The 16,083-nt window shown below is 40.2% G+C and overlaps 1 protein-coding gene across 7 annotated transcripts in view; it reads right to left on the reverse strand.

The window, feature by feature from the left end:
* Window positions 1-107: 107 nt before the first annotated feature.
* The window catches only part of celf1 (cugbp, Elav-like family member 1), a 29,883-nt gene continuing 13,907 nt past the window's right edge, over window positions 108-16,083 (reverse strand). For 4 of the 7 annotated variants that reach the window (XM_041941607.1, XM_041941588.1, XM_041941571.1 and 1 more), the window contains 10 exons: window positions 16,031-16,079; window positions 15,215-15,349; window positions 14,794-14,873; window positions 14,379-14,540; window positions 14,165-14,234; window positions 13,741-13,863; window positions 13,236-13,349; window positions 12,378-12,563; window positions 9,745-9,888; window positions 108-8,370 (listed from right to left, as the gene is read on the reverse strand). In XM_041941607.1, coding sequence (XP_041797541.1) covers window positions 8,243-8,370; window positions 9,745-9,888; window positions 12,378-12,563; window positions 13,236-13,349; window positions 13,741-13,863; window positions 14,165-14,234; window positions 14,379-14,540; window positions 14,794-14,873; window positions 15,215-15,349; window positions 16,031-16,079 — 1,191 coding nt within the window. In that variant the 3' untranslated portion in view covers window positions 108-8,242. Of the gene's footprint in view, window positions 8,371-9,744; window positions 9,889-12,377; window positions 12,564-13,235; window positions 13,350-13,740; window positions 13,864-14,164; window positions 14,235-14,378; window positions 14,541-14,793; window positions 14,874-15,214; window positions 15,382-16,030; window positions 16,080-16,083 lie in introns of those variants that run through there. The other 3 variants (XM_041941579.1, XM_041941598.1, XM_041941616.1) reach the window with 3 other exon arrangements.

The following is a 16,083-nucleotide window of genomic DNA, read 5'->3' on the forward strand; positions in this document are numbered from 1 at the left end:
GGTTACTGTATGGTAAAAACACTGGCAGTACCTCTCTTCAAGTGAGACAATGAAAAGCACACTGTTGGAGCTCTGACAGAAAACAAAGGAAACATGTATATTTCTCAAACATTTTATTTGTACAGAAACCAAACAACCAACCAAGCAATATGGATCACAAAGTCAACTCACAGAAATGACAGCTGGACTGCACTGCATTTCATGTGGTGCACAAAGCAAAGATCCAGAGCTTAAAAACAATCCAAGACACAGATCCCACCCCAAAGAAAAGAAAAAACAGGGAGTTAGTTCAAGCAGTTCAGTGAGGTTTCACATCAAAATCACAACAATATAATACTCAACAGAAAACAAAAATGCATTAGTTTCAATGCAGTGGAGCAGTGGGAGCTGCACAGCAGAGAACACAGACTCTACTCCAGTTTGTCATGTAGTCACAAAAACCCACCTTTCATTTAGCCTTGTGGACATGCCTTCAGATTCATATGATGTGTGAAAGCTGAGTGCCTTACCTCACATAAGTCAATTATCTTTCATTACTAAATTAAAGGGCCATATCAGCATGTTTTAACTCAGTTATTACAAATCAGGTGCACTATTAGTTCTCATCATTTTTTTTAACCTTCTGAATTCTCATCTATGATCTATGTATTTCCAGGGTATCTAGGAAACAGCAATGGATGTTCATAACATGCATTCCACCTCTAACAAGAAAACCCTGGGTATGTGTTGGGCCTTCAAAATAAACAGAGAACTTTAAGATGTTTAACAGTGTGACAACTGTAATTTGTTTTTTCAACTTCATACGAAATGAAAGCATAGATCTTCAACTGTTGTCAATAAAATAACAAAAGCACTACAACATGTGTCATTCTAAGTGAGGAGGCCAGATGGAATGGGCTGACTGGAGCATAACCTACTTAAGACCTTCTGCTGTGACAGTTTACTCTCAGTTAAAAATTAAATGTAAATGATTTCATTTTTGGTAACGTTATCCTTATAATGTGTGGCTGATGTGGAGGGCCTGTCCATCTTTTTCAAACATGTCCAGGTCAGATGTCAGTGTGAGGATAAAGTGCAGGTCAGAGAAAGTATCTGGGCACATCATTGTTAAAAGGTTTTACAGCGGACAGTCAGTCATGTACAGTGGAGTTACAGTTGAGGGTCCCACACAGCTGCTGGTAACATGCTTGTGTGTCTGGAGGTTTTTAATGTACATTTTGTCTGACCAGCACTCTTTCAGCTGGAGGAACACTGGCAAAATATACCTTGGGAAAACACAGAAGTTCAACAGATTGTGCAAAGGTTTTATCCCTCCCCGAATCTTTTGTAACATTTTGGTCTGTGTCCCTTCCAGGCCTCTGTAGTTTTGCGGCTTTGAGGTAAAGTCAACTTGTTGATACATCAGATATGCATCAGTTATGCAATCAACTAATGAACCTCTTGGCTGCTTCTGTTGTTGCTGCTGTGGTGTTACCACTATGATGGGATGCAGTTATAGGAGCTGAATGCCTTCAGAAGGGTTTGCCCTGCCTTATACAACATAACTCACAGGACTATTAAAACAGACATGATGGTTGAGCTGCGTGACGGAAGTTTCAAGTACCTCCACACTGACTTCATCATCTATGGAAACAGGCTGACGGTGCACTTTAGAAAATTCGTACAGCCACAGCTCGCTGTTAACCAGATAAAAGTAAGGCTGAGTCTCAAAGCTGTTCTTTTTATGGTATCATCTTAAATGTTTCCATGGCACTGCTGAAAACTGTGTATGTCTGCACGGATTCATAATCTAGCTTAAGTGATTTCTGCTTTTTGCTGTTTGGATGAGACAGTTCCTGATTCAAAATATTCTTTCACTATTTTAAAATTTTAATTTTTCTTGTGTGGCTGCTTGTGTTTGGAAAACACTTCACATTTAAGAACTTTGGATTCTTTTGTTCTATGAAAAAAAAAGGGTTGTAGAACGTGATTGTGTCCTTCCAAGGTACGGACAGAAGTTTACATGAATTGTGTTCATGGCCACTGAAACACTGTTGTGGTCCTTTAAGCAAGTGTTTGGACAATAGTCTGTAAGGCTTTATTTTAATGGGTCTGTCATTTCCTAAAAAAAACAAAACTAAGTAACTATTCTGTTCTTTTCTGGGCTCTTCTCTGCCCCTGAATTTGCTTCTTCTTTTTTCATGGATAAGCTGTACAACCATCAATGTCATCATTGATGAAAGCCAGTTAGGTGTGCGGTACAGTTAGCATCAGATTACAACTGGTCAGCAATCAGCTAACAGCAAACCTGAATTTGTCTTTGATTGTCTCACCTAAGATGAGTGTCATTCGTAATATTGTCCATAAAATCATCAATTCTGACATTTCAAGATTTAAGATTGAGCAACTGTCATGTTCTTTTCAGCTTTTTTAACCTCAGATGACATGGTAAAGAGGCAGAACCTGATTGGTCCTCCTGTGTAAATCTGGGGCTCTGATTGGTGCTTTACAGGTATTCAACCATGTTGAGTCAAGTTGGAGAATGATATTAGCAACAGAGCTATTTCTCTTTTTTTTAGTGCCATAAATGTACCACACTCAAACTAATTGTGCACAAAATGTCAAAGGATGGTTTATTTGACAAAAAAGTCAGCCAGAGCTGTGTGATTCTAACGACACAATGTATTATTGGGAATTGTCTTCTACATATAAGGTGAATCCTGCGTGCAGATAAATTTCACATTTTTGTGTGCTGTGCCCTGACTAAAAGACTCTGTGGCTCACGCTAGCAATGAACAGGAATTAACAGATTCAAAATGTACCATTTGAACTTGTCTTGATTCCCTCCTTAATTTGTACCAATAAGGTACACAGTTCTCTCCAAGAACCCTCCGATGAATTTGCAGTTAGATTTCAGTTTCTGGATGAGCTCATTGGTGAGTGGCAGATTACACTCTGTTGAGGTCACAGCGGTGGTACACTGGTCAGGCAAACAGACTGCAGTTTAAATGAGTGTGGGTCTGTGAAGTCTCTGGGTTCTATTCAATGAATACACACAGTAGAGTATACACACCACTGCTTATAAGCAGGTCACTTGTACTTCATATAGGTCTTGGAGCACTTCGGGTCCATGCAGTTCCACACAAAATGAATTTCATGTTGCAACCAGTCAACTTTACATCAAGCCTGAGTCAGTATTTCAGTAAAACCCTGCTGTACATGATGCCACCTGCCACACCAACCAACCCCTGCTTCTACAGCTAATCTGTGAACCAGTGAAGCAAGTCCAATAAAAGGGGAAAATACTGATTGTGCAAAACATTTGGCACCAGTTTATTCATCATTTTAACTTAACACAAACTAGATCACATTTTGCAAAGAATTTCAGTGCAGATATTAAAAAAAAACATCCATACTAAATATACTGTGACAAAAGTCTTCTGAGTCTGATTCTCCACACAAAAGAAGAGCAGAACAGCATCATGTGCTTGCGGTGGTGAGCCAACAGGCTTAAAGTAAAAACTGATTTTTACACTGACAATAAATGTTACCTCTTCATTACACCACTCACATGGGAACTCTCAGGGAGGAACCCTTAGCTAGCCTAGCATTAAATTACAAATGTCCAACAATACATGACCACTAACTTGCTTGCAAAGTTCTTCTAACTTAGGTGACACACAGCAACACTCACACACAACATCGCCTAGGGACAGGTTAGCTGCTTTCACACCAAAAACACAACAAAACCAGAGGATGGGGGCACTGGGAGGACTGCTCCACAACACAGGAGATAAAAACAAAGGTAAAGGTCAGACTCATGTCAGGCTGATTTCGCAAAAATCTAGTGGTTATGTCAGTCGGTTCTAGAAAAATAGATTCTCTTTTTGCTTGTAATAATTGTGATATCACTTTTAAACATGTTCAGTGGCAGTCTTTCTAGTGCCCCTGTTGGCAGCACAGAGGACATATGGGAAACAACAAAACAAAACCTCTGAGTAATAAATGTCAAACACAAGGTCAAAGGTGAATTTGGAAGCATCAGAGAAGCGCAGAAGACAAGGACTGGACGATGAACTGTGACGCCACATCAACATGCTAGGGCAAACAGGAAGAGATCTAGAAAAAACAAAAAGAAAAACACAACAGGGAGACAAACCTAGGTTAAACAGCAATGGAACACAGACAGGAGAGAGAAACGAAACCAAGAATGATCATCTGTGTGTGGGGTTGATTACACTCTAAACACTCAACAGTCAGTGTCAGGGACAGAGTGAGGATGAGCCACATGCTACCAGGAACTGAGGTGGATGACGACGACAACAACAACAGCGACACACACACATATGACAGCCTAAATAGAATGCCAGCACAGAGTCAGTGACAGGACACACCAGGCCTCCAGAGTTCTGGAACAGCATCTACAGTCCAGCACACTATGGAAACACAGCTAATCACATATGAAGGCTGGAGAGTGCTACTGCAATAATGACTTTTTTATACTGATCTGTTGTCCACAATCATTAAAATAGGTGAACTGGCAACTCAATTATGCAATTTAAAAAGAATAAGTAAAAATCTTTCATACTACATGCTACTGCAAATGACTGAATTTTCAGTGGATTGGGCAAATAATTCTCAAAAAGGTATTATAGTACCATACCAGAAGTTTTGCACGTTTTGTCCCATTTACTACAAATTACACAACATTTAACATCACAGCTAACCATTGTGCAAATCATGCTGTTGTGCTTTAGATTTCTGGATGCGGAGGATTTTGCTACCGTTCGAGGCAGTCACTAGTTTACATTCATTTCTTTGAATGATAGACATGAAAATCTATCAGCAGACTATTGAAATTGTGTGCGTTGTACAGTCGCTCACTGTGAACATCAACTGATTTTTAGCATTTACACAATCAGAACCTGGTAATGTGGTTTTACTGCAGATTTAAATAATCTGCACTGCTTCACTGCACAAGATACTTTGAACAATAATAATGCAGACTTGTCGTTCACTGTTAGACCATTTGTGCAAGTTTTTGTAGTTTGCCATTTGATTTTCATGCCATAAAGACATGAACAGGAACCGATGGCTGCCTTGAACAGAAGGAAAAACACACCTGAAACTACACAGCATGCATTTGAAAATGATGGGTAAAAGTGTAAAGTAGAAATGATTTGTAGTTCAGATTTTTGTCTTTCCATTCACACATGGATGTTTTGATCATATTTCATTTGACAATTCATATGCCTCCTGTTTTATTTCTGACATTTTACCCGCAATCTAAAAGGAGAAATCCTGAACAAACAATGAATTGATCCTACTAACAAGTAGTGTGAGTGTATTCAAAGCCTGAGGTATATTATTCCCCTGTGCCATAGAGCTCCATTGTCATAAATAGAAACAAACAAAAAACTAGTAATAAAACATCCATGAGCCACATGCTCCTTCATTACCATTAGTACACACACAGTAGTTTATTTTGACTAAATACTGCATCCTGCTATCCGCAATTCTCACTAGTGCACCAAATGAGGATTAATCTGCCACTGAACAGAACAGTCCCCAACAAATGCCCTATCTCCTCCTCTTTGAGTGACACTGACCAGCTAGTACAGGAAGTGAGAAAGTAGGGAAGAAGGGACAAAAACTGCAAGTGAATTGAGGTGATCCTCATCAAGTTAGAAAAAGTACCACCACAAACACAGACAACGTGTAAATAGCAGTGGTAAACTCAGCCAAGTTCCTCGATGGGCTTCCAGTAGCTGTCGTAATATTTCACTTCCAACACATAACAGGCCTACAAAGTAACAGCTTAACAGTAAATGTATCAATGTAACACCCATTTATCTGGAACAGTGATTTACTGCACACCCTGACTGCTAATAACAACAGACAATGGAGTTCACGCCTGGTTTCCAGCATTCAAATCCTGCTCTAGTTCTTCCAGTTCATGTGATCAATAATTTACAAGTCAGCCATGACCTTACCACTGTTAACCAACACTTGACGAACAGCGGTCTCAAATCACAACACAGCTGGATCAGCTATGACTACAAAGTCCCTGATACAATAATCATGATTTCTGTGCAATAGCAAGAACACTTTGGGATACAATATACCAAGAAACTTCCAGCACTAACATAACATTATGTAAATGGGACAATACTTCATCAAACACGGTGACCTTCGCCTGCTTTGACATGAATGACCCTGTAGATTCTCTGAGCACACTCATATCACTCATAGTTTTACTCTCTTACTCGCTTTAATCTTTGGACTTGGGCCTAAAATTAGTTTCACAACTAGTTCTGCAACTAGGAACACAGCCAGGACTGCCTGGTCTGGTTGACAACACACGACTACAAAAAGACAGGACCAACGTGCACATGTTGAAATTGACTTTTAGAATAAACTATGCTCCCTGTGTTTTTGGAAAATGAGCCATTTATTCAGATGAAGGCATGTATAACAGAGAGGGATTCTATGAAGTCTGTAGCAGCGCTGACGGATCCTACACACACAGTCCATGCCACATGACACGTAGTACACATCACCAAAAGGAAACAACGCTTAACAGGCAAGGAGAGGACACACACCAGGAGATCAAATGGAGTTGTTGGACTTTACATTTGTTTTTCAAAATAATTTCAATTCAGATAAATAATTTAGGCAATAAATAGTTCCCCAACACACAGGGGAAGTATAAAACCTATATAAAAATAGAAAAGGCATAATAGTTTAAATATACATCAACAATTGTCTTGCTTCCTAGTTCTATAAAAAACACATTCTTGCAAGTCTAAGCAACTAACAGGTCTGCCTCGAGCAATTTGACATTTATATGAATTCTCCAATCACAGAAGATATTCAGTGAGAGACATAGTGGTGTAGCCCTCTATAGATTAGCTAGCCGCTAGCCAGCAGGACAGTAGCTGAGGGATGTTGATGATTTTTTACAAAACACCTGGATTCAAGGTATAAACTAAAACCATATAATGTATTTATACAAAGCGTTACATCTGCGTTAAATGGACTTTTGGATATTAAGTTGAATGGAACAAGCCTGTGATGTTTGTTTTTATTGCCAAATTTCACAGTATTGCTGATGTGACAGCTCTGAAGACAGTTCGGTCTTCACAGTCACAAGCTGTCACTCAGAATGCAGAAGCACAGGAGGAGCACCACCAAAACATGCTGCGTTAAGTCTTCTGGAAAGGTCTACACTTCACAACTTCTTCACTACATGCAATTTTAACTGCGTTAGATAAACGCCTTCACTAACCTCCAGATAAAGAAAAAAACATGAAATGCAATGATCTGCATGCAAATATCAATGTCATACAGAAATGGGTTCCAGCCAATGTTTGTATACAAAATGACCCATGTGCAAAAGTCTAGCCACTCTCCTGAGGCCACCCAATACGTGTAAGCCATGCAACTGCCACTACACCCAGACAACAAGTCAAGCATCAGTGTATCATCGTAGATGTAGCTCAAACAGGTGGCAGTCCAGTTAACAGAGACAAGCCTCTGAGTGCAAAAGCTCCTCGCTGCCTCCTGCAGAATGATGACAAATACTAAATGTCTAAATGTCTGCATGTTTTGGTGGAGCTCCTCCTTCTGTACCTTACCTTAAGCCTTACAAATAATTTAGGTGGATATCACAGACATTGTCTCCATGACAGGAGATCATACAAATACCTAATGCATAATTAGGGGAAAGCCACACATTTTGGTTTTTGAAAATGTAAAAGAAAACCTAGCAATGATTTCCGTTTTCTAATCAAATATAGTGCTGTGTTTTCCAGCTGCTGCCTGCTTTCAGAAGGTTAACGCTGGACCTGGGTGGTGCAGGGGAAGGTGAACAGGAAGTAAAAACAGATGGATTTGGCACCTGACTGTCAATGAGCAACACATCCTAACAATCAACTCATATGTGTATTATGTACCACAGCAAACTGATAACATTTTAACTTAAAAGAAAATACACCTGTTTTTCTTATTTGTTAAAAGGAAAACAAAGTGCATAAACCACAACATAACACAGGAAGAATCCAGTCTAGCCTGAAAAATCTTGCATGTAGCTTCATGTGTCTCTTTGCCTGGACATGTTATCATGACCAGGAGACGCAGCGCAGCAGACATCACCCTGTAATGCACAGACAAGTTTCTGAGTGGACCAGTCTTAGTTGCTTATTCATACTCCACTTACCATAACACCACCCTGCCTAACTAAGTCTGCAGTGCCTCAGCACCTTCAATAGGGCTTGCTGTCATTCTTTGAGCGCTTCAGCTGCACCTTCAGCCTCTTCATACCGATCTGGAAGCCATTCATGGACTGGATGGCTGCCTGCGATGACACAGGGTTGTCATAGCTCACAAAGCCTGAAGGAGAAATACAAGCACTCAGAATGGTAACAGAGGACATCTTAGAACAGTCACTCAAGGTATTTGCAATCTGGCAAAGACAAGAATTATTGTATATTAGAACACGGCACTCTTAAATACTCAATTCTGATTGGTCAATCGTCAAAATTCAGACGATTACAACCTCCTGCTCAGGAATTCCTAACAGTCATAGACTAAAGGGGCAATCTGTTAATGTAACATGATATTAAGGCACAAGCGACTTGAGGACACAGAGACTGACCAGATGGAAGCGGACAGACATGAAAAAACACCAAAAAAAACACAACATGGATCAGCCTGCTGTAAGACTGCTTAGTGGAGACAAAACTGGAGACACATTTTTAATGTATGATGCTGAACGCAGAAGTCAGCTGCTGCGGGACTTTTATCCATCAGAACAAAATAACAGCGGGGAACCAAACTCTGTCTCCAGCTACGTCTCTCTCAGGTCTGGGATTTCCCGTCACTTCTCCACATTCAAGGTTTATTTCTCCATAGGAACCTGTTTAGTATACATTATCCCCTACTTAAACCAATCCCCACATGATTCACAAGAGCTTGAAATTCTGTCCAGTCCTCCTATAATAACCAAGAAAAGGGTCAAATTAAAACAATGCTGACTGTAACCAACTCATTCCTCTTGTCCACACAGGCCCTAAAGAGATCCCTTCTTCAATCCCCACGGGTCGCATTTCAGAGTTTTGTCGATTTTGTTCAGGTGGTGTTTATTTTTCCCTTGATTTTTGTGCTTCTACCATGGCCAAGTAGGCTTTGTAGTTAAATAGTTTCTTTTTTGTCTGTTTTAAGTGTGTTTATTGTTGATGTACGATCAGGAGTTTGCACAAGGTGTTTTATTTTGAAAATTTATTGAATTCTCTATACTGCCCCTGTGTCTGACTTCCTGTCTGGCTCCATCTGCTCTGTGCAGATTGATGCATCGGTACGCTTCTGAAATGGAGAAGTTATACACCCGGTGGAAATATACTCATTGACTACAATGGGAACAATCAGCTCCATTATATGTATCGCAGATGTTACACGCCCGGTGGAAATTGGGGGTAAGACCCATTCTCCACCAAAATGCCAACAACTTGTTCTGTCCTGCTTCATCTGAATGAACCTCCCACCTGTGCATCACAAGGTAAAAACAGGTGAAGCCAATTTCAAGAAAATACCAAACAATCGGAGTGCTGCTTGCTCTGCCATGAAAACAGGGCCTTAAAACTTTTGAAGCACCAGCAGAGTCAGCGACAGTAATTTTAACACAGCATTGCAAGACCCTGGGGGGACTGATTCAAATACTTCATTGATCATAAGAAGGCTTATATACAGTAGTTTGCATGGACTCACCAAAACATTTGCTGAGGTTTGTTTGTTTGTCAATGAAGACTTTAGCAGAGATGACATTTCCAAAGGGCATAAACATCTGGAGCAGGTCCTGGTCTCCAAACTCCTGGGGAAGGTGGTAGATGAACAAGTTGGCACCTTCCGGACCTGTCAATCAAGAAGTCCCCTTTACCAGTCATAAAAACATTTAACACAGTTATGGCTTAAGTATTTCAACAATTTATAACTCAAGAAATGAATATAATTATACAAAATATGGTCATGATCAAATTGCTTCCTCAATAAATGCAATAACCCCCTCCCCCAACCACCCAGGGCTCATGTGGTGTAAAATAAACACTGATGTGGAATTGCATGTCCACAGATTAATAAACAGAGGGAACAAACTGTTTAACCCATGCATGCAGACTGCTGATCTGAGCACATGGATTGCTAAATGCATGTCCTCATGCTTCTGCAGTTGTGCTGACACTTTGTGTTTTACAAGCATAAATACACATCTGCAGCTCATTTAGAGCAGTGGCTTTGCTGACTTTGTCTTGGCAATGTCATGGTCAGAAAATAATGATTTTATCTGCAGCTCGGCTTGGCTATAACTGCTGGTCAACATAGTATTTATGAACCACAATAGCATTGTATTAGAATATATATTAGAATGAGAATATTTACAAAAACATGTACATGAAAACAACTTTGCTATGAATTCAGTTGCATTAAAACACAGGATACAGTAGGTGGTCACAGGGCAGGAGGGACTTAATGGGATGTCTCTCTCCATCTATCCATCCATCCATCCATCCATCCTCCCTTCATGCACCTCTGTCTCTCTCTCTCACACTCACACAAACAAACACAATCATGGAAGAAACAACAACTCAGAAATAAATCACATGTATGATGAAAATTATTTTAATTAGCAGTAAATAATGTTATTATTGTTATTGTTATTTCCATACACATATTTCTTTACACCACATGACCCCTGGGGTGCTTCGTAGTATTGTTTAAGACATTAATAAAAAATAAAAATGACATCAAACAATTGCTAACATTAACACAAAACAAGGACAAGCCTTCTGTTAGGGACTTGAGCTTGTTTTAAAGTGGTGCTGTTGACAGGATTTTGGGCGGCCATGTCAGAGAGAGGGTGGTGACGTCTTACCGGTGCTGCGACTGTCGCTGGCTGATGCAGCAGATTTAAAACAAGACAGAATCCTTAGCAGAAGGTGAGATCAACACACAGCACAGACATCTCTACCAACCTGACCACAACAGTACTTCAAACAAAGTATCACAAAATACTGTGGAACTTTCCATCATTCAAAACTGTTAGGGGTGAAACGCTGAGTATGCTTCCACCCTGTTGTTACTGTTAGCTTTGTTTTATTGATCTACAAAGGGATTCAATGGCAGCCTACTGAACACGTCAGAGTGTATGAAAAAATGTACATTAGGAGAAGTAGTCTGTAAACCAACTCACACTTTAGTCTGCAAGCTCCTGAAGTTTTTGTTTGGTCAATTTCAATCCAAATTGGACTGAACTAGACTGAAGAAAGAAATACTTTGAAGCATGCTCATACAGAAGTTAAATACAGGGGTGCGCATAACTGATATGCAGGTACGCAGGCGCGACAAAAATCAGTGATACGTAAAGTCCAATTGTTTCAAAACGCTGTTGTGTACCAGGGAGCAACTGTAATCGCTCATCCATACACATTTCTCATCTACATGTGTTTCTCATTACCACATTTGATCCAGTGAAGTTACTTCCTGAGAGAGATGACCAAAAACAGCAGACTTTAAGCAGCTCCTAAAAACATCAAACTGAGCCTAAGCAGAGCAAAAGTGAACAGTGACCGTTGCTTGAAGTGAGTGCACTGACAAGCTGACAAACTGAGCAGACACAACAGGTGTGTTTTTACAGGCTCAAAGAGTTTACATTATCCATAATTTGATACACACCAAATGAGTAAGGAGCTCATGAATGGACACAAGCTATTGCTAATAAACAAGCTCGTGAAGCTGAAGTCCATTCATCCACTTGAACGGTGAAACAACAAGCTCTGTGTAATGTTTTTCTCCTAACACTTCATAAGGCTGAACCTGCACGTCCTGTGTCTTTCTGTGCTGGGGATTTAGCTTTGTAGAAGCAGCTAGGAGTGAATGTCAGAGGTGCATACTGACGTGAAGGAGGAACATTGAAAAAACTGTCAGAGCTGCAGTCCACTGAATTTTAGAAGCTGCTCTTTGATGGATCAGAACATGACAAAAACTGAGCAGGAAATTGTTTACACTTTGTTTGCGTCTAACAACAGAGAGTTTACTTTAGACTTCCTCGACTGGGAGGTGCATCTTCATCATCCACCATGCAGGTAGCTGAAGCGGAGGACAGTGAGGAAGATACCATTGTGTTTATTAAGACCACGCTATGTATGGGGTGAGTACCAAACACCATCTCCTGGTAATCGCCTGCGTACCTGACTTATAAAGTTATGTGCACCCCTGGTCACATAATAAATAGCCCCTAGCTCCTCCTGCTCTCTTTCCAGCCCTTGATTTTCTCAAGTCACTTTAGCTGTACAATCCCCCACTCCCCATGTCATCTCCTTTTTCTGCTCCCAGCCCAAACAACCCACCTTCCTTTTGGCTGCCTGCTGCTGAGACGCTCTGCTGGGACAGCAGGCTCTGGTTGTACAGGCTGGGGAGGGCAGCAGCAGCATACTGCTGGATGCCTGAGTAGGCCTGGCTCAGTGCCTCCATGGTGTTTCCTGAGCCATTAGACAGGCCTCCAGAACCAAGGCTGCCATTTAGTGCTGCCATGCCTGAAGAAAAAAATGACATGGGTGAAAAAGTAAGCTTAAAGTGATGCTGAGTTCAATATAATAATAGCCAGAAAACAAAGGAATTCAGTGAGTTAGTAAATCATTACTAGTGTCACTCTTTATTAATTAATAAATTAATAAATAAATAAAAAACCTGTAACAAGAGCAGTAGCAAAAGGAATGACTTCTGGATAAAATAGTGATGGGTCTGCATGTAGACAGGTATTACACAATAACTGGGATTTAATTACAGTACACCAAGTGTGTCTCAGTGTATTTATTAATAAACACAGCAGTACACTGTGTGAAATCAAATCAAATTCAGCAGAAGCAGTGACGTTGTGATGTGTGAGCAATGGCCATTTCTTGCAAAGAACTGTCATGTTACAATGACACAATTATAAAACCTGGAGAAAGCCTCAGTGAGGTATTACTTTTGTCTTCAAACTGGTGGGCTCTCTATGATTTATTGCTGTGAGAAACCAAGAGGAGCAATGCAGGCAGGTATGCCTGATGGCAGTTACAGGCAGCTATCTTTAACACACTATTGCACTGACAAGACAACCTTGTCTGCTCTATAAATATTTAAGGAAAAAATTTACATACAGTGTTCTGCCAAACAGTAATCTAATTAGTTAAGATGTTCAGTTTGAAAACAGACAGGGTTAGTACCTGCAAGGGAGCCCATGTTGAGACCAGCTCCAGAACCAGCAGCCAGAGACTGCAGGGCCCCCAAAGAAGCCATGGGGTTCACTGATGAGTTGCTGCTGGAGGTTGGGGAGGAGCCTGCTCAGGAAACATTTACTGTTAATATTATAATAAACACAACTGGAAAATGTTACAGTTGTGCTACAGTCTACAGTCTGTGTGTTAGAGCTCAGCAATGTCGATATTTTCACAGTCACTGTGACTTCACAAAAAGTGTATGTCATGATAACAAAAATTAAATATAGGCAATCAGAGAAAAACCTTGAAGTTTGAAGAATTAATGTTTGATAAGTAATTATTGTCTATTGTCCTGGAGGCTATTCCTATAGTGTATTTATATATTATATAGTGAATACATGTGTATGCATAGCTACAAAGGTTGTAAAAAATGTTTAACAATGACAGTAGAATTTCTGAGACTATGCCGACACTAACTATGAAACAGTACTTCTGTTGTAATTGTCTTTACCTGAGCTTGTTAGTGCACTTAGTGGGCTACTAGATGTTGTCATGGCGCTGGAGCCTGTGGCCGTGGCCTGTGTGGCAGTTGCTGCTGCTGCTAAAGCAGCCAGGTTCTGCATGGCATTAAGGCCTGTCAGACACACACACAGTAAGGTCAAAACTCCACCCAACTCTTCCTCTGACCATTATTGTATATAACAACAATATATACAGGTCATGTTTTCTCTTGGAGTTTGCCGGCCATATGGGTGTGAGGCTGGACACTGAAAACTTCATCAGCATCCAGAGGGATGATTAAGCTACTCTGACATGAACTTGTTCCAAACCCAAAGGCCATGACTGAGATTACTATCAAGCCAGATACTTATTCAAATAGTAAAATTAATTATAATCTTCCATAATAATAATGACATTTCATGGCGTAACTGTACCTGAAACAGGATGCAGGTTGTTGAGCGCATTCCCTGTCGAGGCTGACTGTTGCAATAACTGTAAGTAGAGCTAAAGCCAGGAGAAGATATGAGAAACAAAATGCTAAAGTGGAAGTGACAGCAAATTTGAAACTGGTGAAACTGCTTTGTCAATAGGCTCATCATTACATTTTGCATAAACTGACACAGAGGCCCTGTAAAAACACACACTCACTGCTAGGTACTGTGGCCCAAGACTGTTGAGCCCAGTGAGATTTCCCCACATGGAAGCAGCACTGAGTTGTTGCATCTGCTGCTGCAGCTGTTGGGCCATGCGCTTCTGCTCCTTGTCCTTCTGAGTGTCTGCAAACTTCACCACGATGGGTGATGAACAACCCTACACACAGGCACAGGAAATCTTTTGTACTCTGAGATCTCGATGCACTGATCTAAATATGTATTAAACATCATTAACTTGCAACTTAAGTGCAAGCCAAATAACTGACATTATCTTAAAAAGCTCTGCTGGTTTGAATGATGCTAAACAATTTTTCTTGGTAACACTTCAATAGAAGAGACAATATAATGCCCCAGTTTTTAAATCACAACTTTACATCACATATTGTTTTTAGCATGAATCTGAAGTTCACCTCCATGGTCTGGGACTGGTGCATGGACTTGATGGCTGACTGGGCCATTTGTCGAGCTGTGAATGTCACAAATGCACAACCTGAAAGTGAGAAACACAATGTATCATGATTCACATTGACTCACATCTAAAATTTTTAGACTTGAATTTTTTATTTTTAGATTTTTTTATTCTAAAAATGTCAATTACATCCACTTTAAATAATCAACATTCATCTCAAATAATAAAAAGCCAGCCAGAAAAGAATCAAGTATCCAGTTAAATACAAATCAATTCATTAGAATCTGTGTAAAGGCATGTTCATTATATGGTGTAGCCCTGAGTATTAACTAGTCTGTTGTATGTGTGTGTGTGTGTGTGTGTGTGTGTGTGTGTGTGTGTGTGTGTGTGTGTGTGTGTGTGTGTGTGTGTGTATGCCTTACCACGACTCAGTCCATCAGGGCCTCGAAGTATCCGGCACTCCTCTATCTGTCCGTACGGTGAGAACATCAGTCGGATGTCGTTCTCGTTACATTTCTTGGAGATCATTCCAATAAACAGCTTCCTGTCCTCCACTGCTGTATTCAACACAACACAACATCAAACACACCTGCTCTGTGTCAAGATAAATTGTGCAATACAACATGCAACAGGCACATATGTTTAATTGTGGCTCTTTTGCAACTTATGTCAATAAAGCTTTAAGTCTGTTTACTCAGCAGAACAATATGTCCACACTTGCAGATACATTTGAAAAGGTCTTACTGAAGAATGAATAAGAAAAAACAAACTTCTAAAATTTTCTAAAATTAAACCTCACCCAACGACCTCTGTCCCATTCAGATTAACACATATACCTGCTGTGAATGTCTGACCCGTGGGTTTAACCAGTCCATTATCTCAACGAACAATGAAATAGTGGCTGATGAGAGCAACCTTTGGTGTGTCACCAACAACAGTGGGAGTCACTGAAGTATGAGAGTGTGTTAATCTACCTCCCTACAGAGGTAGGAGCTCTTCCCCAAATCTATCATCATTAAGTCACAGGATGGCACCAGCATAGCTCACACACTTCGCATTTCAACAGTGTTGTAGTTAATGATGTCACTCAACAGTTTCACCTAGTGTAATTACATTAACTAATTACCTAATTATTACCTTACTAGGGTTATCATCATCATTAGACAGGGAATTAAAAAAGAGTTGTCTATTAGCATCAAAGGGCAGAGAAGACAGATGAAAATGCTTGAAATTCTTACCATTGTTTTTTTCACTGTCAGCTGGCTTCATCTGGATTGGGTGGTGCATCTGA

The sequence above is a fragment of the Chelmon rostratus genome, chromosome 1, assembly GCF_017976325.1.
Source record: "Chelmon rostratus isolate fCheRos1 chromosome 1, fCheRos1.pri, whole genome shotgun sequence".
NCBI classification, from domain to species: Eukaryota; Metazoa; Chordata; class Actinopteri; order Chaetodontiformes; family Chaetodontidae; genus Chelmon; species Chelmon rostratus.